Source organism: Haliotis rubra, unplaced genomic scaffold (genome assembly GCF_003918875.1).
Source record: "Haliotis rubra isolate DU_JTF1 unplaced genomic scaffold, ASM391887v1 Scf1034, whole genome shotgun sequence".
Classification (NCBI taxonomy): Eukaryota; Metazoa; Mollusca; class Gastropoda; order Lepetellida; family Haliotidae; genus Haliotis; species Haliotis rubra.
The window spans coordinates 216601-242745 of NW_025764931.1; the positions used below are offsets into that span (position 1 = coordinate 216601).

General features: G+C 41.0%; 1 protein-coding gene across 1 annotated transcript in view; it reads left to right on the top strand.

Annotated features, from left to right (window-relative positions):
• The first annotated feature begins 3484 nt into the window (after window positions 1–3484).
• Window positions 3485–26145, top strand: part of LOC124273525 (inter-alpha-trypsin inhibitor heavy chain H3-like) — a 28048-nt gene continuing 5387 nt past the window's right edge. Inside the window, exons 1-8 of the mRNA XM_046708812.1 lie at window positions 3485–3775; window positions 19553–19710; window positions 21203–21316; window positions 22539–22789; window positions 23541–23704; window positions 24008–24296; window positions 24607–25187; window positions 25240–25308. Coding sequence (XP_046564768.1) covers window positions 3485–3775; window positions 19553–19710; window positions 21203–21316; window positions 22539–22789; window positions 23541–23704; window positions 24008–24296; window positions 24607–25187; window positions 25240–25308 — 1917 coding nt within the window. The remainder of the gene's footprint in view (window positions 3776–19552; window positions 19711–21202; window positions 21317–22538; window positions 22790–23540; window positions 23705–24007; window positions 24297–24606; window positions 25188–25239; window positions 25309–26145) is intronic.

Here is a 26145-nt window from a genome sequence, read left to right on the forward strand (position 1 = left end):
AGACCTGGAATTCATCTTAAATACAATCGGCCAAATCCACTAAATACATACTTTTATTGTGAGTTGTCAATCAAAGTTAAAACAACACGTAAAAAACACATATTGTTATTGGGATTTGTTCTGTGTATAGGTTTCAAACTGCTCCCTTCCAATGGGTCACATGTTCACACGATGCGATGGTCCCAAAGTGCACAACAATTTTCTGAAATAATTTTTAAAAACCCCGGCAGAACTGAAAAGTAGATTTTCTTGACATGGCAAGACAAAGACGTTCAGAAAATACCTGATGGCAAGTATTTGACATGCAAGACGCAAGGATGTCCTGTCACAGCATTGCTGGTGTCACACCTACATAACACATGAAATCACACCTACATAACACATGATATCACACCTACATAACACATGATATCACACCTACATCACACATGATATCACACCTATAACACAAGATATCACACCTATTTAACACAAGATATCACACCTACATAACACATGATATCACACCTACATATAACACATGATATCACACCTACATAACACATGATATCACACCTACATAACACATGATATCACACCTACATAACACATGATATCACACCTACATAACACAAGATATCACACCTATAACACAAGATATCACACCTATTTAACACAAGATATCACACCTACATAACACGTGGTATCACACCTACATAACACATGATATCACACCTATATAACACAAGATATCACACTTATTTAACACAAGATATCACACCTACATAACTCAAGATATCACACCTACATCACACATGATATCACGCCTATATAACACAAGATATAACACTTATATAACAATGATATCACACCTATATAACACATGATATCACCTCTACATAACACATAATATCCCACATATATAACACATACTATCACACCTATATTACACATGATGTCGCTCCTACTTAACACATGATATCACACCTACATAACACATAATATCCCACCTATATAACACATATTATTATATAGGTAGCATTGTTCCTGTACCACGATTGGTCAAAAGACCGGCACATGATTGACTACAAAACACGATATTGACTTGAGTTTTCTGATAAATTACGATATTGACTTGGGTTACTAAAAAATAGACAAGGAATCCCGTACGAAGGGGCTTCCCCCGCTTTTCAACCAATCAGATCACTCGGATAGATGGCACAGTGTGTGCATTAAAAGTTTATGTTAAAACCCGTTTCTCTTTCATTATATAATAAAACAATTATAGACTCTTGTAGAGGTCGATATCGGTTTTTATTGACCTGAGAAAAACAATATCGACCTCGCAAGCTCGGTCGATATTGTTTTACTCAGGTAAATAAAAAACGATATCGACCTCTGCAAGAGTCTATAATTGTATATTGTATAATATCACACCTATATAACACATGATATAACACCTACATAACAAGCGATATCACACCCACATATATAGCGATAACACACCTACATAACACATAGTATCACGCCTACGTGGTAAGTATGTAGGTATCACTCCTACATACAACATATCACACCTATAAAACATATAACATCTCACCTATATAACACTTGATATAACACCTATATAACTTACCTAAATATCACCTGTGATATCACACGTAATACGTGATATCACGTCACACAAGACGAACATGTTTGTTTTTATTAGGACGTGTTCAGCAGTGTCCAGACAATGTTGTGGTGGTCAGTGATTCCTGTGAGCGTTTGATCTATTTTTGTACTTTGTCTTTCCACACTTCATCTGAACCCCTCCATAGCATCGCCTCAAAGTGAAAACGCGATAACCATTTGGTTTTCTACTTTCCCACCGGAGGCTCGTAGAATACGAAGCAATGACGACAGTCCATCTACTTGTGCCACTAACACGTGAATATAACCACTATAATTAAAATGGAAAATGTGACGATCTTGTTACACATATGACATAGTAAACCGAAATTTACTTGTTTATTCGTTACTCGGCAAAGATATACTCGGTGATGTACACTACGGAGAATGAGCATATAGAAATGCGAAGACAGCTAAATGATTCACAAAGAAGACGAAGTCCATGTGATACTAAGATGCCCATGTATAAGAATCAAACAAGTTGCTGCTGAGTATCATACGAAACCAACACAAAGAAAATTAACCTTTGAAAAAAGGATATATATAAACATTTGTTTTAACAAATGTATTTATAACGTATTTTCGAATCAAATTTACGCAAATGTTGCACCTCGACAAAAGTTTTCTGTAATAAAACTTCATAATGTTTTTGGCCTCAAAGCCAGGATATATGTATATATATCTATATGTTTGTGTGTGTGTGTGTGTGTGTGTGTGTCGATGAGCATTTAAATTCCACAAAGAGTCGTCAGATAGTATCTATGCTAATTAACTTAGGTGTCAAACGTGCGTGCTGATTGCGAGATTCAGTGTACCCGTCAGTACTATCCTTAAAGATCGCTCCATGACCTGACAAGATGATGACATGATAACACTATTCTGTCATTTACTCGTGGTCAGATAGAACGGCTGTTGCACGACGTTCTTCTCTGAACCCTATAAATACCCGTGGCCATGCCTTCAATCATTGTCTCGCCGTGCTGCAGATATATACAAAGTACGTAAGTATAGATACATGAACATCCTTTTGGTTCACTGACAGGAATGTAATGTCCTTTAGTTTAATGCGCAAACTAAACGTTGTCTTACATATCGACATGATTCAAATATAGTTTAAAGTTTGTATAAATTCTAGCGTCGTAGGGTGGGTGCAATGTAGCTAGAAATGCCATAGAATATTATTTTGATAAAGACAAAACTACAAACATAGTACTCTACACTTTAATCATGAGGTCCCAGATGTTGAATAGAATCCTGGAGGGGATGATCACCTGTCCTTAATACATATGGTAAAAATACCCACATGTGAAAAACGTAAAACCCCGTTAATACTCACTCCATCATTTCAAGGGAAACGTTCAAATATTGGGATAAACGAATCTTAGCTCTGGGACCCTTTGCTGCCGACAGTGTTCTGAAAACAGTGTTCTGAAAACTACCGAAAGGTTTCCCCGAAACTCCGATCTGTTGACGGTTCACTGCATCTTCAGAAAGACGTCGTCGCTAATGTACACCAGCTAGTTTTCATATCATACATCGAAATTTTAGTATCAATATTCGTTCATACAATATTTTGAGTCACGAATGGCTCTGCTTTCGATGTGCAGAGTTGCGTCCCTTGTCTTCACCAGAAGCCTAAGAGGTTTCGAATTCCAGTTCCTCCCAGTTATGTTTCCAGGTTTGTTCATCTGTGTTTAAACATTTCAGATCATCGCTTTTATCTCACATTACCTGACACGTTCTGTAACCCAAATACTGTTGAAAGCGGCCGTAAATTCGCTCACTCAAAATACAACATTTGTCATAATGATGTGGATGGGTATAAGGTTTCAGAATGTCGCCTGTCATCCTTCTTGCTCTCGGTGCCCTGGTGGTCTCGACAAGTGCATTCGGTGTCAATAACGGCAACGGCATCAACGTTGGAGGTGGTTTACCTGGGATGAATAACGGTGGAGTTGGAAACGCCCTTGGAGGTGGCCTACCTGGAATGAATAACGGCATCAACGGCGTTGGAGGTGGCCTACCTGGAATGAATAACGGCATCAACGGCGTTGGAGGTGGTTTACCTGGAATGAATAACGGAATCGGTGGACCTGGAAATGGAATGAACAACGGAAACAGAAATGTAAGTGCATCAATATTTGAAACTAATATTTAAAATCTTGGTCTGTGTGATGGATTCTTATTTACTAGTTATTACTCCACCCAAACATCGCAGACCATCGAACAGATTACAAATGTTAAGCCGTATAAATATATATGAGACGTGCAGCACGTTTAGATGATACAGAAGGTAGTTTCTTAACAGTACACGTCAGACAATTGGGGAGACAAGAAGTTGGGAAGTAAAATATTGATAACAACAATAACTTTACAGATAACAACTTCTTTTCCTGTACAGAATCATTATCGAAACGTCCACTCACGAAATTGTTATCCATAAATTTTGTCAGGCATTGTTTTCACTTGCTTGGTTAACAGATCGTTTTACCGAAATCACAGGATCAGTGGCAGAAATACCAAAACACAGAGTAAAGATTTCACACAACCTCAAAGTGAAAGTAGTGCCTAGAAACGCTCAGCCTTGGCAGAGTGACTAACAGTCTGGGCTAGGAACCCAGAGGTCGATTGCATGACCCACAATTGCAGTCGGTGTGCGTTGACACACTAACTCACAGTGCGTTGACACACTAACTCACCAACCTACCAGTTTAGTCGACTGTGACCGACCGCTATGGGACGTTTACACTGAGAATACTTTGTAGTTTGTCAACGTGTACTGGGACAGGACAATATCTTCCTTTTCCACGAAGCCCATTTCTGGTGTCCCCCGCCGTGATATTGCTGGAATATTGCTAAAAGCGGCGTAAAACTAAATTCAGTCAGTCAGTCCTGTTCCACGTCTTGTTGTCTCTTGTTTGCAGTGTTTGTCCGCCAACCAAGCATGTGGTCAGAGCGGACGTTGCTGCACGGGCCTCGAGTGTATGGGCTACAACATCAGAACGTGCCAGCCGTTCAGGTTAGGATAAACAACATCCCCGCAGTTCAACGTGATGTCTTCACGAACAGCATTGCTCTGGGCAATTGTCATCGTGATGTACTAAATTGTGTAAAACAATGATGAAACACAAATATACGTATAATTTAATGACTTTAAAATAATACAACCATCTTAGCATCTGGTACATATTTTGACGTATTTGAAGCTTGTGACTGCCAGTTTCTCCTTGAATAAAATATGTCATTACCAACCCGCATGAAGGTTCTTCTCTATCAATATTTTCTTGCCGTCATATTTAAATGTTAGAGAGGAAAATATATCATATTGTGTTATAGGCGATATTTTACAGATTCATTCTGTCTCTAACATGATGTTAGTCTTAGACACTTTTCACGACAAAAAACACTTAAGATGTCTGGTTTCGCAAAATTGAAATCCTAGAAATCTGTTTGTCGTTAACCTGAAGTGGACTCTGGACTTGTATTACAGCCTGGCACGATGACACTCGGTGGCGTCCACACACACACACACACACATGTGTGTTGTTTTGAGCTGGCTACGTTCCTTATTGTTCTAAGCGGGAACTACATCAAAGCTCGTGTCGTGTATCGCAGTGTGGGAGCGCTTTTTGGACACGTTGTTGCCTTATGCCAGTGCATATACATACATACATACACATTAGAGTTACAAATTAATTTATGTTCCAAGAGATTAAACATCCTGTTTACAAATGCACCATGTGTCGTCTCTGCCATGTGCAACAGAAACAACATCGCAGATATCTGACGTAGCAGGCATTATACATGTGTGACACAAAACGCACACTACTCTGTTATTTGCTTTGTGGAATAAGGATCTGAGAAAAGATACAGACGCATGGGCGTCTTTATTAGTTCAATAAGATATAGAAAATGTGTGTCATTTATGTTTTATATTTTCTTGGTTAGTATTTATATATATTATACTTACTTGTTATTTCGTAAATACTTTATGCCAAGTGACGGTGGTGTGTCTTGACACAGAACAGGGCATACTCCGGTGTCATCAGTGATCTGTTCATATCATTGCCACCGTCTTTTCGCTTTTTCAAGTGGAAATTGTTCAATTTATAATCGAGACAAAATATTCGCAGTTTGTTTGTTTTGTATTTGATATTGATATCATTTTTTAAGATGCAGGACAAAGACATATCCGTCGTCCTCCTGTCTGTTTCTAAATACAGCTATCTTGTACAGCTGTACATCCTCTCTGGAGCCTACGGGTGATGATGTGTTTCTCAACATCATATCATTTGGGTTTACGCTCCACCAGACTGGTAAACGCTATGACGGGTGTTGCTACGATTAGGCTGCCTCCAATCAACTCATCTCTTGAACTTACTCATAATACAAATATCCAAGTGTTTGCACATCAGTTTTGTCCAAATTTTATCCCAGTTCAGTCAGCACCAAACTGTCAAATTTAAGTTTCTGGTGGTCATGAAAACTACAAATATTCGTCACTTCAGCGCGGTAGTGTCATATCTATATTATATTTTATATATATAAAGAAAATATATTTCCTGGCGCCAGTAAGGCCCGTTGATTCCGAAATCCACGATGATAGTTTTCAATAGCGGCGTTTGTTTTCGATTGTTGTTCATGCTCAGCCTTAACATGGCCCCGAATATATCCACTTTCAAACCGACTTTCGTTTCAACATGATACCTTTCTACGAACACCTGGTGTCATCACTGATTTTCGGTGATTCATTCCTGTTTTGCCTTTTGTCAGCTTGAATCGGCTGATAATTGACACATTATTCTCCAGTATTGGCTTTTTGTACGTATGTGCGTAGTTCGAACATATGTTATATTCTCATCATATTTCCTGGAGTTTCGATATGCAATTTGAAAATCTTATTAACCTTTAAGAACGGACGGTCGAAAAATGTCGATTGTTTTTTGCACTTTCCTGTTTTGGTAATAAAAGAGCAATTCTAAAAGGTTTAAATAATGTCCATTTAGTTTCCAATGTTCCGCTGTAAGAAAATGTCAACTTCGGCACCATACGGAAGAAGTTTTGTAATGTTATATTTTCATTTCATTATGAACCAGGTCTGAAACATTAACAGCGGAAGACGCATGGGACCGTTTACACTGTCGGTTCATGCATCTGCATTGTCTGAAGCGGGCTGGCACACGTGTGCATTTCTCACGTTTACTTTATTTTCCAAAATCTTGAAGCAATATCGTAACAGCGACCCCACTTAACGTCGTTTGGCCAATCACAGCTTGACTCTGTTCGTCCGAGGAAGGAAATAGTGCCTTGCGCGTAGGGATCAGGAGAGACGTGTGCTGCACGCGGAACGAGATTAGAAGACTTTATTACAGACATACATATGTCATAGCGGATAACAACTGACATGACTAGTTTAGCTGCATTCTTTCTGCTCATCTTCTTACATGGAGGGTGTGTGGGAAACAAGGCCCCTAACGTAAGTACGTCAATCTATTCTAGGGCAATAACGCATGTTAAACGTCAGTGGTTTTATTTAAGATGTTATTGCTTTTTAAGATTTTGTCATTGTTGCATCTTTTTGCTTCAACACAAAATGTGTTCAAAATCATTTACAGCATCTATATTTACCATTCTGACAGACAGGTACAGTTGGTACTGAAACCAGTTTTTACGTTTTACACCTTGTCGACTGTATATACGCGGTTTGTGTGACGCGGTTTCTGTTGGGACGTGGCACACTTAAGAAAGTGGCTGGCAGCATGTGATATGCATCATTGAAAGTTTTGCAGCCTATTGGCTGGGTAGAAACATTTCACTGCCTTACAAATTCACGAAATATGTTTAAATTAATTTTTTTAAATGTACGAATTTGACTCGATCACAATTGAAAAGTTTACGGAAGACAAAAGATGCATAATCTATCGATAATAACTTTTTAATTACACTCCAATGGCGATGTTTTGATAAAGATCCTCAATACGGACTGACTCAATTGATGGTTAAACGATTTTCTTCAAGTCGGGGAAAATGCATTTAGAAAGCTTTGTTTTCAAATACAGTTATTTTACAACATGACACCATTACAACAGGAGTATTGATGGAAATGCCGTGTTATGGTTGTAAATGGGAAACTGAACCACTTGCATTTGTCGGAAGTATGGTACCCATCTACAAGGCAGTAAACCGCAAATAAATTAATTCAACTTTCCATTCGTCATTAGAAATACTTCTCCAGAAATATATGCACTTCAACGTAAACACACCGCTGCTGAAGTACTTGCAAAAGTAAATGCTCGGTTCTTAATTTGTATAAGCGATTCCACAAATTTGGTGTTTCACAATCAATTGGCACGAAGTCTTTACTACTTGGAGGGGAAATAAATGCATCATTGAATACATGCAATGAGCTGCAGGGAGTATCGGAATGAATACATGTGACATAAGGCATCAGCAGAGTGTCGGGATGAAGACATGTGACATGGGATCAGAAGAGCATCGGGATGAAGACATGTGGCATATGGCATGGGCAGAGCATCGGGATGAAGACATGTGACATATGGCATCAGCAGAGTGTCGGGATGAAGACATGTGGCACATGGCATCAGCAGAGCATCGGGATGAATACATGTGACATGGGATCAGAAGAGTATCGGGATGAAGACATGTGGCATATGGCATCAGCACAGTGTCGGGATGAAGACATGTGACATATGGCATCAGCAGAGCATCGGGATGAAGACATGTGGCACATGGCATCAGCAGAGTGTCGGGATGAAGACATGTGACATGGGATCAGAAGAGTATCGGGATGAATACATGTGACATATGGCACCAGCAGAGTGTCGGGATGAATACATGTGACATGGGATCAGAAGAGTATCGGGATGAAAACATGTGACATATGGCATCAGCAGAGCATCGGGATGAAGACATGTGGCATATGACATCAGCAGAGCATCGGGATGAAGACATGTGACATATGGCATCAGCAGAGTATCGGGATGAAGACATGTGGCATATGCATCAGGCATCAGCAGAGTATCGGGATGAAGACATGTGACATATGGCATCAGCAGAGTATCGGGATGAAGACATGTGACATATGGCATCAGCAGAGTATCGGGATGAAGACATGTGACATATGGCATCAGCAGAGTATCGGGATGAAGACATGTGACATATGGCATCAGCAGAGTATCGGGATGAAGACATGTGACATATGGCATCAGCAGAGTATCGGGATGAAGACATGTGACATATGGCATCAGCAGAGTATCGGGATGAAGACATGTGACATATGGCATCAGCAGAGTATCAGGATGAAGACATGTGACATATGGCATCAGCAGAGTATCGGGATGAAGACATGTGACATATGGCATCAGCAGAGTATCGGGATGAAGACATGTGACATATGGCATCAGCAGAGCATCGGGATGAAGACATGTGGCATATGGCATCAGCAGAGCATCGGGATGAAGACATGTGACATATGGCATCAGCAGAGTATCAGGATGAAGACATGTGACATATGGCATCAGCAGAGTATCGGGATGAAGACATGTGACATATGGCATCAGCAGAGTATCGGGATGAAGACATGTGACATATGGCATCAGCAGAGTATCGGGATGAAGACATGTGACATATGGCATCAGCAGAGTATCGGGATGAAGACATGTGACATATGGCATCAGCAGAGCATCGGGATGAAGACATGTGACATATGGCATCAGCAGAGTATCGGGATGAAGACATGTGACATATGGCATCAGCAGAGTATCGGGATGAAGACATGTGACATATGGCATCAGCAGAGTATCGGGATGAAGACATGTGACATATGGCATCAGCAGAGTATCGGGATGAAGACATGTGACATATGGCATCAGCAGAGTATCAGGATGAAGACATGTGACATATGGCATCAGCAGAGTATCAGGATGAAGACATGTGACATATGGCATCAGCAGAGTATCAGGATGAAGACATGTGACATATGGCATCAGCAGAGTATCAGGATGAAGACATGTGACATATGGCATCAGCAGAGTATCGGGATGAAGACATGTGACATATGGCATCAGCAGAGTATCGGGATGAATACATGTGACATATGGCATCAGCAGAGTATCGGGATGAAGACATGTGACATATGGCATCAGCAGAGTATCGGGATGAAGACATGTGACATATGGCATCAGCAGAGCATCGGGATGAAGACATGTGGCATATGGCATCAGCAGAGTATCGGGATGAAGACATGTGACATATGGCATCAGCAGAGTATCGGGATGAATACATGTGACATATGGCATCAGCAGAGTATCGGGATGAAGACATGTGACATGGGATCAGCAGAGTATCAGGATGAAGACATGTGACATATGGCACCAGCAGAGACATCGGGATGAAGACATGGCATCAGCAGAGTATCAGGATGAATACATGTGACATATGGCATCAGCAGAGTATCAGGATGAATACATGTGACATATGGCATCAGCAGAGTATCGGGATGAATACATGTGACATATGGCATCAGCAGAGCATCGGGATGAAGACATGTGACATATGGCATCAGCAGAGTATCGGGATGAAGACATGTGACATATGGCATCAGCAGAGTATCGGGATGAAGACATGTGACATATGGCATCAGCAGAGTATCGGGATGAAGACATGTGACATATGGCATCAGCAGAGTATCGGGATGAATACATGTGACATTGGATCAGCAGAGTATCGGGATGAAGACATGTGACATATGGCATCAGCAGAGCATCGGGATGAAGACATGTGACATATGGCATCAGCAGAGTATCAGGATGAAGACATGTGACTTATGGCATCAGCAGAGTATCAGGATGAAGACATGTGACATGTGGCATCAGCGGAGTATCGGGATGAAGACATATGATTTATGGTACCAGCAGAGCATCGGGATGAAGACATGTGACATATGGCATCAGCAGAGTATCGGGATGAAGACATGTGACATATGGCATCAGCAGAGTATCGGGATGAAGACATGTGACATTGGATCAGCAGAGTATCGGGATGAAGACATGTGACATATGGCATCAGCAGAGCATCGGGATGAAGACATGTGACATATGGCATCAGCAGAGTATCGGGATGAAGACATGTGACATATGGCATCAGCAGAGTATCGGGATGAAGACATGTGACATATGGCATCAGCAGAGTATCGGGATGAAGACATGTGACATATGGCATCAGCAGATATCAGGATGATGGCATATGGCATCAGATCAGGATATCGGGATGAAGACATGTGACATATGGCATCAGCAGAGTATCGGGATGAATACATGTGACATTGGATCAGCAGAGTATCGGGATGAAGACATGTGACATATGGCATCAGCAGAGCATCGGGATGAAGACATGTGGCATATTGGATCAGCAGAGCATCGGGATGAAGACATGTGCCATATGGCATCAGCAAAGTATCAGCATGAAGACATGTGACTTATGGCATCAGCAGAGTATTAGGATGAAGACATGTGACATGTGGCATCAGCGGAGTATCGGGATGAAGACATATGATTTATGGTACCAGCAGAGCATCGGGATGAAGACATGTGACATATGGCATCAGCAGAGTATCGGGATGAAAACATGTGACATATCGCACCAGCAGAGTATCGGGATGAAGACATGTGACATTGGATCAGCAGAGTATCGGGATGAAGACATGTGACATATGGCACCAGCAGAGCATCGGGATGAAGACATGTGGCATATGGGATCAGCAGAGCATCGGGATGAAGACATGTGACTTATGGCATCAGCAGAGTATCAGGATGAAGACATGTGACATATGGCATCAGCAGAGTATCGGGATGAAGACATATGACTTATGGCACCAGCAGAGCATCGGGATGAAGACATATAACTTATGGCATCAGCAGAGCATCGGGATGAAGACATGTGACTTATGGCATCAGCAGAGTATCGGGATGAAGACATATGACTTATGGCTCCAGCAGAGCATCGGGATGAAGACATGTGACATATGGCATCAGCAGAGTATCGGGATGAAGACATATGACTTATGGCACCAGCAGAGTATCGGGATGAAGACATATGACTTATGGCACCAGCAGAGTATCGGGATGAAAACATGTGACATATGGCATCAGCAGAGTAACGCTGGAGCACCGGCACACCGGTACTGTGACATTTCAACCCCGGACGGAATCTAGAGGGTGGCAATGTGTGAATCATTATGTGGTATGAGGGAGCAATTAGGATATGGCCTGCTCTCACGCGTGTAGTACCACCACCGATCCTAATACACACTCGCAGTAACACTGGTAGACATACACATAACCTGTATGAACAGTTACACTAAGTGAACTTGCAATTGTGAAAGAGCATTTGCCAGCTACATTAGAGGTAATTCATTTACCAGCAATGGATTTACTTGCTACTTAAAACTGCTAACATATATGGAAAAATATTCATGTAATGTCTTACCGCCAGGCCGTAACATGAAACTGGATTCATGTTACATGTACGCATGTATAACGTTCTCTATTCACTGCATATAATTGTGTTTCTTCTAAATTTAAATATCCTATTACAAACAAAAGACGTTCTATGTTAGCTGACTGACATAAATATCCTAATGTTCATATAAATCATATTCACCAGGCGTGAGGCCCACCTCACTCACTCACTCACTCACTCACTCACTCACTCACTCATGTTGGGAGTGTCGCGTCAGATGCTCACACCCAAATACACGATTAAAATAATGCATATCACTTCTGACTGGACACGTTATTCTACTTGAACCCGATGTCTGGATGGTCGTCTGTGTTTCAATAGGTACCAACAATTTGCTTTTCGCAAAATACACATTGTCTGTGGACATTATATATATAGTTTCACGACAAAATCTATTACCGGTTGTTTGGTGTTAAATTCCTATATTTTCCTTTGATCACATGTCTTCATCCCGATACTTTGCTGGTGCCATAGGAAATCCGAGCGAATCAGAATTACCTCTGCATGTTCTGAGACGGAGGTCTAGCATTGCCTCTCACATGTACATACATACACACATGTCAATTATGTATTTGGCGGAAGTTGAGGGTGGTCAGTCTTGACCACCCGTACTTTTTATATATATCCCACATGGAGTCCAATGATTTGAACATAGAAATAACCACAGAACATCCGTGCCACAAGCTGGCATAAACAGACGGTTTGTGTGGTGCTTGTGTGAATGTAGGCATCATGGACGCGTCATCCGCATCATTCGCGTCACCCGGAAGACAGAACTAGTCGTGAAGTCCATTGAATCAATCTTTATTTCATGCTGTAAGCCCACAGGCCTATAGTACATTCATTGTGTGTCATGTGTGGGCAGTAGAACATTCCTGTGGGAATAAAAGATTGGTGAATATATGGACAATCTTTCTAAATATGTTTTACTGGAATTATTCATTAATGATATAAACGTATGACTTTCAGGATGTACATGAGTCATGTGTTGGTAGTTTGACATCGTTCTGTACATCACGGATAACAGTGATATAGGGAAGAGAGCATTGTCTTTACTATTTGTGTTCCAGGGTATATATATTTGGATGTACAGGAAGCCAGATATGTAAATTAAGTATGTACAAGTGCAAGAGAAGAAGGAGATATAATTAAGTGTGTCGCTGTTGTTTTGTAATGCTCGCAAACGCACCCCAAAAGGTGTATGAAAACATGCATACAACAAAATGTTTTCCACCTATTGCACGTGCAATGTGTCGGGCACATGAGTAGAGCCAAACCGAATTCATCATTCCATAACGAAATTTACGACGTAAATAGAAGATTAAAAAATGCCATTTTGAATGCTATTGACCGAAATATCGCCATTGGACGTTTGGAAGCAGGGGGAGTCCCAGTCTGCGGTTGCAAGACACTTCAACGTCCACCATAGCATCATATCTCGATTATGCCATCGATATACCCGCTTCAATTTGACCCAAGATCGTCCCAAAAGTGGAAGACAAATAAAAGACAACTCTTGCTCAGACCGATTGATCTGGGTGTTTCACCTACGTCACCGAGTATTACAGCAACAGACGCCTTGTTTTCGAAGGATTTCTGACCAAACCATCAGAAATCGTCTGAGAGAAGTGGGAATTCGAGCATATCGACCAAAAGTTGGGCCTGTCCTGACACGACTACACCGACAACGACGTATCCAGTGGTTAAACAGGGTACAGGCATGGAACCTGGGGAACTGGCGACGCGTTTGGTTCAACAAAGAATCGCGTTTCCTCCTGCAACGACGGGATGGGAGACAACGTGTCTATCGACGTCAGCACGAACGTTTTGCGCCGAACTGCGTTCGACAGGTGGACAGATTTGGTGGAGAAAGCTTCATGGTGTGGGAAACCATGTCTTACACGGGTAGATCAAAGCTAGTGGTGGTTCAAGGCAATCTTACAGCAAATCGCTACATCGACCAAATCCTGCGACCTCACCTCCTCCCACTTTTTAACCGCCAGAGGGAGCTCTTTCAACACGATGTCCAACGCTCGACCCCACACACCTCATGTAACAGGTGCCTATCTCGCCAATGCAAACGTCAATGTCATTCACTGTCCAAATCGCCTGATCGTAACCCGATCAAGCATCTATGGGACGAACTTGATCGGCGCGTTGAAACATCACCATTGTCCTCAAACACTTGCAGAACTTGGCAACGCGTTGCAGAAGGATTGGCGAAGAATTCCCCAAGCAAACATCCGACGGCTTGTGTAATCCCTTCCAAAGCGGTGTCGCGCAGTGACGGCTGCATGGGGTGGTGTCACCTGGTTTAAGAGCTAGCAGTTTGGATGTTTTTTTTACTCAAGAAATGTTTGTTTGATTGAAGATGTTTTTTATAGTTAGCAATTAATATGTACATTCAGTTGTTTCATCTTCTCAAGGCAGGATTAACTATTTAGTAGAGTTAACTCAATTATATGGAGAAAATACATCATTTACTATAAATGGCTGGGGATGACCATTGCACATTTTATATGTTTATCATTATTCACCTAATAAATATGTTTTTAAACATGGGTTGGTTCACAAAACAAAAAACACAATAACAATAACCATTTATTACACTACATCTATATTAAATTCCAAATCTCTATTACTCTTTACCTATTTCATATTTCCTTTTGCTTTTTGGGTAGTAACACCACTCTTTCAAAATTTCTATTTTTGTCCCCTCATTTCTTATTAAGTGTACTACTCCATCGCCGAAATACCTTAGTTGTGCTTGCGACGTTAAATAAAGCAAATAACAACAACAACAACCGTGTACATTAACCATGGCTGGTATACAAAGAGTAGAGTATGTCACATCGCAGCGAGGCAGATCACAAGTTCTTTTGGATGGATTCCTCTACAACAAGTATACAACACGACAGACATGTCAGCCCTGGCGATGCATTGTTAAGACCTGCAAGGGCGAATGCACAACATTGATCTGTGACCTTATGTGTATTGGGGTGTGTAACAACTGTCATGTGCAACAAATGGGAGGATACCGACCTGAACGCCCCCTTGTGTCCACACATGTGCAGTGAGTGAACTGAATTAATACTGACAATGACAACAATAATATGTTCATCCGTGTGTCGAATTTCCTTCATCTATGTTCAAGCTTAACCAACTTACGTTATTAAATACGTTTATAATACCTTTCCTTATTTTGGGCCTACGCTTTTCTTTTCTTTTTTGAAGAGTGTACTTATGAAAAGTAGCGAGTAGCGGGTGCCAACGGTGGGGCAGGTCATGCTTACTCTTTTTTGCAAACCCTGGTGTCATCTCGGATTTTCACTGATCAGTTCCAATAATCACCACAATATTGACTTTTACGGTTCAATGGAATCTAGATATGGATGAGACTGGATAATCTGTGGCAATGACGTTCTGTTATCTATGGAAATATATAGTTAACATGGCTAAATTATTTTAAATTGTTTTAAATTCACCTTCTGTAGAATCTGTTTTCACATCGCCTGTTGGACTGCTGCCGGAAGTTCTGAAAACTAATACGTCATTTTGTAAGTGCCTCGTGGTATTGATTCCTGTTAACCGAGTTTATGAAAACATTGTGTTCCAGTGAAATTATGATCCATGTGATTCGGTTTATGTTCCCATATAACTACTTGTGACCCGATCAGACATAATGGGGAGGCATTTGTCACAAATTGACATACGCCAATTCAAAGCAAGGGATACAAGGTGTGGAATATCCAGCACCCCGCGTTCATTTGATAACGTTCAGTCCCAGAACTCGGCTTCAGCGTCAACACTATCCATGCACATGTCATGTGTTGCAGACAATGCATTCATTGTTAGCTGTACGTGTATTGCAATGAAGTTCAGAGGTGAGACACTTAAGTATGTTGAACACGTCAACAATCCTGTATCGTAACCTATATTGTAAGAGTGTTTCCACTGTATGGGAGAATACAAACGGCAGTGCGTAGGTGACTGTAGATCTTGAATGACAATCACCTGTACCTCTCTTGTTCAGGGCCTGCTTTCAGCGAACTGTTGAAAACACTCTAATTGAGGTCACCTGAGGGCAATGTTCCATTATATCCGCCTGCTGCTGACTGAAAATAAATCTATTAACAATCCGTGTGAACCAGGAGTAAATTTAAAACAGGTATTGTCAATTTCTGTAAACGTTATCCGCCTTGAAATATAGATTATAAATACACAGCATTTCTAGAAACCAATGGTGCTTTGAAAAGATTGTAATTCACACACAATCCCTCATATGAAATATAAACATCATTATCTTTAATCTTAAATCCTGATGCCAAGGACAATTGTACATGTGTTCTGCAGGCTGAAGTCACAGTGTCTCGGTCATATTGTAGTCAATTCTTGGCGGTTCGTTTCAAGTTTCTTCTCCTTCAACTGTAACACAAACAGTCTAGAGTAGCCGGTCCCGACTTCAGCCCGAGTCTGGACATGTCGCCACATGGCCACCAGATGTCGCTACAGTCCATTCTAACCAATCAATGGCCGTCTGTGGTATGAATGATTTACAAGGAACAGTTCCGTCCAGGAACGTTACCGCATCCTGTAAACATTTATTTCAGGACAAGGCTCACTCAAGCCACAAATATGCCCACCACACGATGAAGTGGATTGAAAAACAGTATTGCACCGTTGTTCTCTCAGTTGTGGAGGTGGCATAGGCTAACGGCTTTAAAACGCTCACCCATAAAGTCAAAGGCCAGGGTTCGTTTCCTAGCATAGGCAAAACATGTGGTGTCTTTTTTATCCACCCCTACAATTTCAGGATATGCTGTGGGCACGTCTTGGGTGTGTAACATTCGTGAGCTACGGGTACTCAACAATTACATGAATATTTCCATATATGAGAGTACAGTTTCTGAGGTAACTACATACGATCCTGTACAGCTGATTATGACATATCCACTAACGCTGAAGGGGTCGTTGTCGGCACGGGTACTATAGATATGTACCCCAGGTACGTTTCTGTATACAGAAACGTACCCTGGCCATAATGAGAATACAGAAACGTACTCTAGGACGATTCCATTCCCATTGTGTCGTATTCTTGATCGGAACTGTCATGCTGTTGTATTAGATACATTTGATTGCTTTATGTAAGTAATGAGAATACACAGTAACGGATATTTCGCGATGATGAATACCACTTGCAGTCAGTTGAACCGGAACTACTACTTGCGGTTTCGGTTTTGGATTGCGGAATATGGACTCGTCCGCCTTTTAGGGTACCGGGTACGTCTCTGTATTGTGACTTTGTTTAGGGTACATATCTGTATACAGAAACGTACCTGGGGTACGTATCTGTAGTACCTGTGCAGACAACGACCCCTTTAGCTCCACTAACAGTAAGTAGGCAAAGTGTACCATCCTGTACAGCTGTTCTATGATATACAATGGCACCATGACAGATACCATACAGTATCACCTACAGATGCATATGCACATTGCCTCCACAGGTCATATATAGTATAGGGTATAGCGCACTTTTTACATATATACGCAAAAAGAAACGCATAGGCCAGAAATCTGTTGCGAAAATGTTGTATTTTCAAACATGTATAACTCGTCCACAAATAGACTTTAGTGCATGAATTTTTACATCAGTTTAGAAGATTGAAATGTCTTTACAACCAAGTTGATAATTGTATATAACGGAGACGTTTAGCGCGATGGTGACGACGTAGCACGGTCCCGACGTCGGGTCTCCTGGGTATAAGTCCAATCTCTCTCAGCCTGTTCGGTACAGTTTGACCGGATATCCTCCGAAGTCCAGGCACCCTGGCTGCTGTGCTCTCACCTGTGGCAGTACGATCACGCAAATGTAGTAACCGGATGTACCGATCTTGGGCTGCAGTGGTGACTCGAGGTCTCCCTGTACGGGGACGGTCATTTGTTGTACCTGTTTGGTTGTAACGAGCTGCAAGCAGTGATATCTTGCTCAGACTAACATTCAGACGCCTGGCAACAGACGATTGGTAATCTCCAGCGTGCATTCTTTCAATGACGATGTTCCGTGTCGCAGCGTCAAGACGTGGCGTAGTGATTTGACCTTGAAACTCCTTAAAAATGAATGCTGATTTCCGAAAGTAATCTGGATTTTTATAGCCAGACAGTACATGCTCTTTGCTGCACAATTTCAACTGGAAGGAGATTTTTGTTGCGTTGTGGTGTTACGTTTTTAATCCTCGTAAGAAATCTCATAAAAATCAACATTTTCAGTTAAATTCGATTTTTTACTTGTGCAATTGTGTCAAATCATGGTATGAATACTTTTGTTACATATTTTGACAATTGTTTGAACAGAAAAGGTAATTAATAGATTTTGAAAAATGCTGTTGCTGCGATATTTTAAGTGTTATATATTATGTCAGGTATCATTTATCGTCGCGAACAGTTACCATGGGAATTCCACTATTGTCATGTAGGCTAGCACAGTATGTACTGTATACTGCTATGGGTATGTCCTATGGGCAGATAGCATTACATCACCATACAGTTGTCATTAGATATTCACTATTACCAACACAGACAGTTTATAACATCGTCTACAGCTGCTATTAGATATCTGCTATTATTGCAGGTAGTATCTGGCATGATACAACTGCTGAAGGAATTATGATACTGCTATTAGATATCTGCTATTATTGCAGGTAGTATCTGGCATGATACAACTGCTGAAGGAATTATGATACTGCTATGAGATATACACTGTTATGATGAAAGATACACCATAGCATATGTACACTGTATGTACTACAACAATGACGATTTATATCATCATGACCTTTTTCTGTCGGGTATAATATAAAACATTGACATGCCATATATATACTATCATGACCAGCCTCTATGAGATATGCACCAATCAGTGTCAGGCAATATATACCATCAAGTACAGCTGATTGTGTTACAGCCTTCCCGTGTCAGGTCTCTGCATGACAGGCAATATATGACATCAAGTACAGCTGATTGTGTTACAGCCTTCCCGTGTCAGGTCTCTGCATGACAGGCAATATATGACATCAAGTACAGCTGATTGTGTTACAGCCTTCCCGCGTCAGGTCTCTGCATGACAGATGATATATAACATCAAGTACAGCTGGTTGTGTTACAGCCTTCCCGTGTCAGGTCTCTGCATGACAGGCAATATATGACATCAAGTACAGCTGATTGTGTTACAGCCTTCCCGCGTCAGGTCTCTGCTTGACAGGCGATATATAACATCAAGTACAGCTGATTGTGTTACAGCCTCCCCGCGTCAGGTCTCTGCATGACAGATGATATATAACATCAAGTACAGCTGATTGTGTTACAGCCTCCCCGCGTCAGGTCTCTGCACGTCACCTCGCAGATCAAATACCGGTTCGCCTCCACCCACATCAGCAGCCAGCTCGCCAACGACGGGGATCTTCCAAGCGAGGCTGTGTTTGATGTCATCATTCCTAGTGAGGCCTTCATCTCAAACTTCTCTCTGTAAGACTGGTACATACGTTCCTTTGTTTCCACGTGTCTATGAAATTCCAATCACACAACTGTATATATAACCTAAGCTCATCACGTGTCTATGTAAGCTCAAGTCACACAACTGTATATATAACCTAAGCTCATCACGTGTCTATGTAGCTCAATCACACAACTGTATATATAACCTAAGCTCATCACGTGTCTTTGTAGCTCAATCACACAACTGGATCTATTAGCTAACCTGGTCACGTGTCTATGTAGTTCTAATCACACAACTGTATACATAACCTAAGCTCATCGCGTGTCTGTGTAGCTCAATCACACAACTGTATATATAACCTAAGCTCATCACGTGTCTATGTAGCTCAATCACACAACTGTATATATAACCTAAGCTCATCACGTGTCTATGTAGCTCAATCACACAACTGTATATATAACCTAAGCTCATCACGTGTCTATGTAGCTCAATCACACAACTGTATATATAACCTAAGCTCATCGCATGTCTATATAGCTCAATCACACAACTGTATATATAACCTAAGCTCATCACGTGTCTATGTAGCTCAATCACACAACTGTATATATAACCTAAGCTCATCACGTGTCTATGTAAGCTCATCATCAATCACACAACTGTATGGCTAAGCTCATCATAGCTCAATCACACGCAGTGTAATATAAGGTAAGCTCATCAACGTGTCTATGTAGCTCAATCACACAACTGTATATATAACCTAAGCTCATCACGTGTCTATGTAGCTCAATCCAACAACTGTATATATAACCTAAGCTCATCACGTGTCTATGTAGCTCACACAAGCTCAACAACTGTATATGACGTAAATAAACCTAAGCTCATCACGTGTCTATGTAGCTCAATCACACAACTGTATATATAACCTAAGCTCATCGCGTGTCTATGTAGCTCAATCACACAACTGTATATATAACCTCAAGCTCATCACGTGTCTATATAACCTAAGCTCATCACGTGTCTATGTAGCTCAATCACACAACTGTATATATAACCTAAGCTCATCGCATGTCTATGTAGCTCAATCACACAACTGTATATATAACCTAAGCTCATCACGTGTCTATGTAGCTCAATCACACAACTGTATACTAAGCTCATCGCATGTCTATGCAGTTCCAATCACACAAGTGTACGTATCTATCTGCTAAGGTGGATGCGTGTCTATGTAGTTCTATTCACACAACTGTATAAATAACCTTGGGTGGCCACGAGTATATGCAATTCCAATCACACATCTGTATATACTTATAATCTAACCTGGCCACGTGTATATGTAGTTCTAATCACACAACTGTATTTACATGTATAAATTAGGGTGGACACGAGTCTATGCAATTCCAATCACACCACTGTACAACCACACTTTACTTATGTACATCAGTAACATCTAATACTACACGATAACCCCACATGAACACAGTCAGATAGGGAACTACTGCTACTCTGGTGGTGTTTCAGAGAGGTAGACGGCAAGACGTACACGGGAGTTGTCCGGGAAAAGACTTCATCCAGCAGTGTACGCATTAAGACCAGGAGACGTGGTCAGTCTGTAGACAGCCAACACAAGATCAGGTAGGTCGACTTGTACCCCCTTGTAACCTCACTTCTTCTTTGTTCCATGTGAAATCTCTTTTGTAAGTATATATCTCTCTCTGATATATACCTGATCGTCATCAGACTGAGTGGTGAGTAGATACGTCCTTTGTGTACCGATATTCTAGCAATATCCAGACAGGCGGGTGCGGTGAGATATGGACGATAGCCCCTATCACCATCTTACTGTTGATAACTTTGATATTCACTTATAGTCTATCAGATGACAGGTTGTTAACGTCAGATACAGGTGGTATTAGATGTATGACAGTATTCAATTGCTAACAGAATTATGATTTCAATCAAAGATGATAGCATAAGACATAAGCCCTTAGCTACTGTAAGGCATAGACTGTTAACATGTATCAAATATATATATCACATTATATCATTTATAGCTGTTAAGTGATACACACTATTACTCTGACAGGTGATTTGACATATACAACATAGCAATGACATGTGATACAATACATACTGTGCACCTGCTATGAGATATACACTTTTACTTTGACAGTTGATGTATATTATAACTGATACCCAATGTGTTGTAAAGCAAATGTACTTCCCAAAAGTTCTTGTTTACTTATAATTATGTTTATATTTGTATAGCGCCAATATCCAGCTCATCTGCTCAAAGCCGCTTTTTTTTCCCTCGATCACTGGATGTCAGTCTCAAACGGTACATTGTAATAGTATCATCAATCTCAACTCCCTGGGGATCATACAAATCTTGCAGTCACAAGGCGCACTGAGTTAAATTGTGGCTTTCCCATCATGCTAAAAAGCTTCGGAATCTTTTCTACACAGCAATAATAATTCAACATATCTAAGCTGGATTTTCCTTTTCATCGAGCACTTGATTGGCTGGTTTAAGCCACTGTCGCATAGCAGGAAAACTGCCATGGCGCGTCAGACAAACAATAGTTTTGTGAATGGCGGGTGCCACAGTCAGGGCAGGACATGCTTTCCCTTTTCGCGAACACCTGGTGTCATCACTGATTTTCAGTGCTCCATTCATATAGTTTTCACAGTTGTTTTCCCTTTATACAAAAATTAATTTGTTACTGAGGATAGTCAAGATTGGGTAATATTTTGCCCAGATGTTTTATATTATCGTCTATCAGACGGCTTCGACCAAGTGGTGAGATTACCTGATGACGTCATATCATGTTTACTAATCAACAGCTAATGTTTGCAGACCACGGAATACTAACCGTTTCACAATTGGCGTGGACATTGCACCAAGGTCCGTGGCCACCTTCCATCTGACCTACCAAGAGGTACTTCAACGCCGGCTGGGTACATACAAGCAGGTGACGTACCTCAACCTGGCCGAACCCGTACCTGACCTCAGGGTAGATGTTGCCATCCAGGAGTCACGTGACCTCACTTACCTCAAGGTTCTACCCATCAAAAACAGAAACCTGGTGACCGACGTCGACATAACTGGTTAGTTCTTTAGTTGGGTCATGTATGTACATTTAAACAGGGATGTAGTGCACACCGATATCTCTCCCTCCCTCTCTCCCTCCCCCCCTCTCTCTCTCTCTCTCTCCCTCTCTCTCCCCCCTCTCTCTCTCTCTCTCTCTCTCTCTCTCTCTCTCTCTCTCTCTCCCTCTCTCTCTCTCTCTCTCTCTCTCTCTCTCTCTCTCTCTCTCTCTCTCTCTCTCTCTCTCTCTCTCTCTCTCTCTCTCTCTCTCTCTCTCTCTCTCTCTCTCTCTCTCTCTCTCTGTGTGAGAGTGTGTGTGTGTAGACCTGAGAAAGGCATGCCTCATTTCATAAACCACTAATGAAATCATGTTAGTGGTTCACACGGTTTTCCACGATAAGCTCATATCAGCATGAAATATCCTGCATGAACATGAATAAAGTCTTACCCCAACCAAAAACAAACAACAGACAAACATACTGTCTGGCGACGGGACTTCTTAATAAATTGTTTTGCAATGTACAACCAGCGGAATGCAAGTAACGCAGAAACCCGATGGTTGATATTGTGAGTGACTATTCCACTGTCAGGGGCCTAGTTGTTCAACTAGATACACCATGAAAAACATTATCTTAGCTCTCTTGTATATACGAAGAAACGTTGCGATCTGCATGCCCGGCAGTTAATACTTTAGAATAAATGCAGTTCATCGCTGGCAAAGATACAGTATGATGTTCGGAAATAAGACAAAGGCTGTTGTTGCATATACAGAGATCAGCGCCGAGTCTATGGTAACCATGCCGACGAAGAACACAGCATATATCCGCTACCAGCCTTCCACAGCAACTCAACAGAACGCCAGCGCCGGAGGTCTCCCGACATCCGTTGTTGTGGAGTATGACGTCAGTCGGGGCAAGGACGCCGGGGATGTACTTGTATGTAGAAATGTAGAATGTGGATAATAATGCTTTTTCTGCACTTTATCTAATAATCCTGCATTATCACGACAGGAAATTCTTGCAACACAAGCAAACACTTATACCCTTACATTATTACTTTTCTTGTTGATTGCACTTACTACAAAACAGAACACCTAGTATAAGTTCATACTTCTATTGTTGCGAATTATCTCACAGTGTCCTAAATATTTATGTACATGTTATTAATCTGCACGAAATCTCGTATCACCTAAACTGAAAGACAGATAGTATTTTCACTTGTTTATCATTTCCTTTCAGGTTGTAAACGGATATTTTGTTCACTTTTTTGGCCCCAAGATCGACAATGCTGTGTCGAAAGACATTCTATTCATTCTCGATACCAGCTCTTCCATGGCCATTCGGAAGATGCTACAGCTTAAACTCGCCATGACAGCCATTCTGAAGGATCTTCGCGCCGGCGACCGCTTCAACATACTGGAGTTCAACACGGAGGCGGACCTCTGGCAGGACAACCAGCTGCTGTCAGTGTCCGATGAGAATGTGAAGATAGCTGTTGACTACGTGTCAAATCTGTACTCCAATGGAGGTAGGACCACGCTCCAGTATGGAGCCTACTTTTAAATACTTTTGTACCCGAACGTGTGCCTCGGGTACATATTCCAGTTAAAGACACGCTGCCATTGTCAGCGTCCGTGGTCTATCTCGGCGTAACAGGTGAAATAATGAGGACAATCCGATGTAATGAGAACGTTGTCCACAAATGGGATTCGAATCCAGAATTGTGGCAACTTGGAAGATAACATATCTCTATTAATGTGATCTATTTCATATAATATGTAAACATTGCATCTGTCTGTATTTGTTTTGCCAAAACATTGTTTCCTTTGTATATTCAGCTACTAACATCTACGAAGCTTTAATCAACGGTTTGGAGTTCATGAATCAGTACGCTAGTGAAAATAGGTCACTGTTAATTTTCTTGACCGACGGACAAGCTTCAACAGGAGTTACTGGAAACGAAGCCATCTTGTCGAACGTTAGATCTCGTAACATCTACGAGATTCCGATTTACAGTCTCGCTTTTGGGGACGACGCTGATTGGTCATTCGTAAAAACAGTCGCCATTCAGAACAATGGCGTGGGAAGAAGAATCTACGAGGAGGCGGACGCTGCTCTTCAAATTACTGATTTCTATAAAGAAATAGCGACACCTATTCTAAGTGGAGTAGAATTTACATATTTAGAAGATGCAGCAAATGAGACAACTGTGACGAAATCGTCCTTCAAAAACCTCTTCAATGGTTCAGAGGTTGTGGTTGCTGGGAAACTAGCTAAAGATGATGTTGGAGTTCTCTCCCTTGTTGTCAGTGGCAACAATGACGGCGAAATTGTCGACTTGAAACTCAAAGCCGGTGTAGATGAACTCATTCCAGCTGATGAAACTGAAAGGCAAATTGCATTTACACCATTCGAAGAGGTAACGGAAAAAAATTTGGGCATATCTGACCATTAAAGATCTCATCAGGCAGTACGAAGGAGCAATGGACCCAGGCCAAAAAGCAAGTTTGAAGAGAAAGGCCGTTGAAATGTCTCTAAAGGTAATTTTTATAATGTTTATACGAAACTGAAGTGTTCTAGCTGTTAATATGTTATTGGTGTTTGTTTTGGACGATGATTCGTAAACACAATCTGGTAAAAACGTTACACGTGAAGGTCCGGATTAGAATATTGATTTTCAGTAACCCATGCTTGTCGTAAGAAGCGACTAACGGGATCGGGTGGACAGGCTCGCTGACTTGTTTGACACATGTCATCGGTTCCCAGTTGCGCAGATCGATGCTCATGCTGTTGATCACTGGATTGTCTGGTCCAGATTCGATTATTTACAGACCGCCGCCATAAAGCTGGAATATTGCTGAGTGCGGCGTAAAAAATTAAACTCACTCACTCACTGGTGAAAACGTCGTACATTGAGCCCTTCAAATTTCTTATTTTTATGAATACGATTACAGAATTATGTCCCTGTGTTGCCAGTTCAGTTAGAGATCGCCATGATATTAAATATTTCTAACTGATTTCAGTTACATAACAATATTACGATGTTACAATATTACAGTATTACAATGTTACAACATTACTATGTTACAATATTACTCTGTTACAATATTACTATTTTACAATATTACTATGTTACAATATTACTATGTTACAACATTACTATGTTACAATATTACTATGTTACAACATTACTATTTTACAATATTACTATGTTACAATATTACTATGTTACAATATTACTCTGTTACAATATTACTATTTTACAATATTACTATGTTACAATATTACTATGTTACAATATTACTATGTTACAACATTACTATGTTACAATATTACTATGTTACAACATTACTATGTTACAATATTACTATGTTACA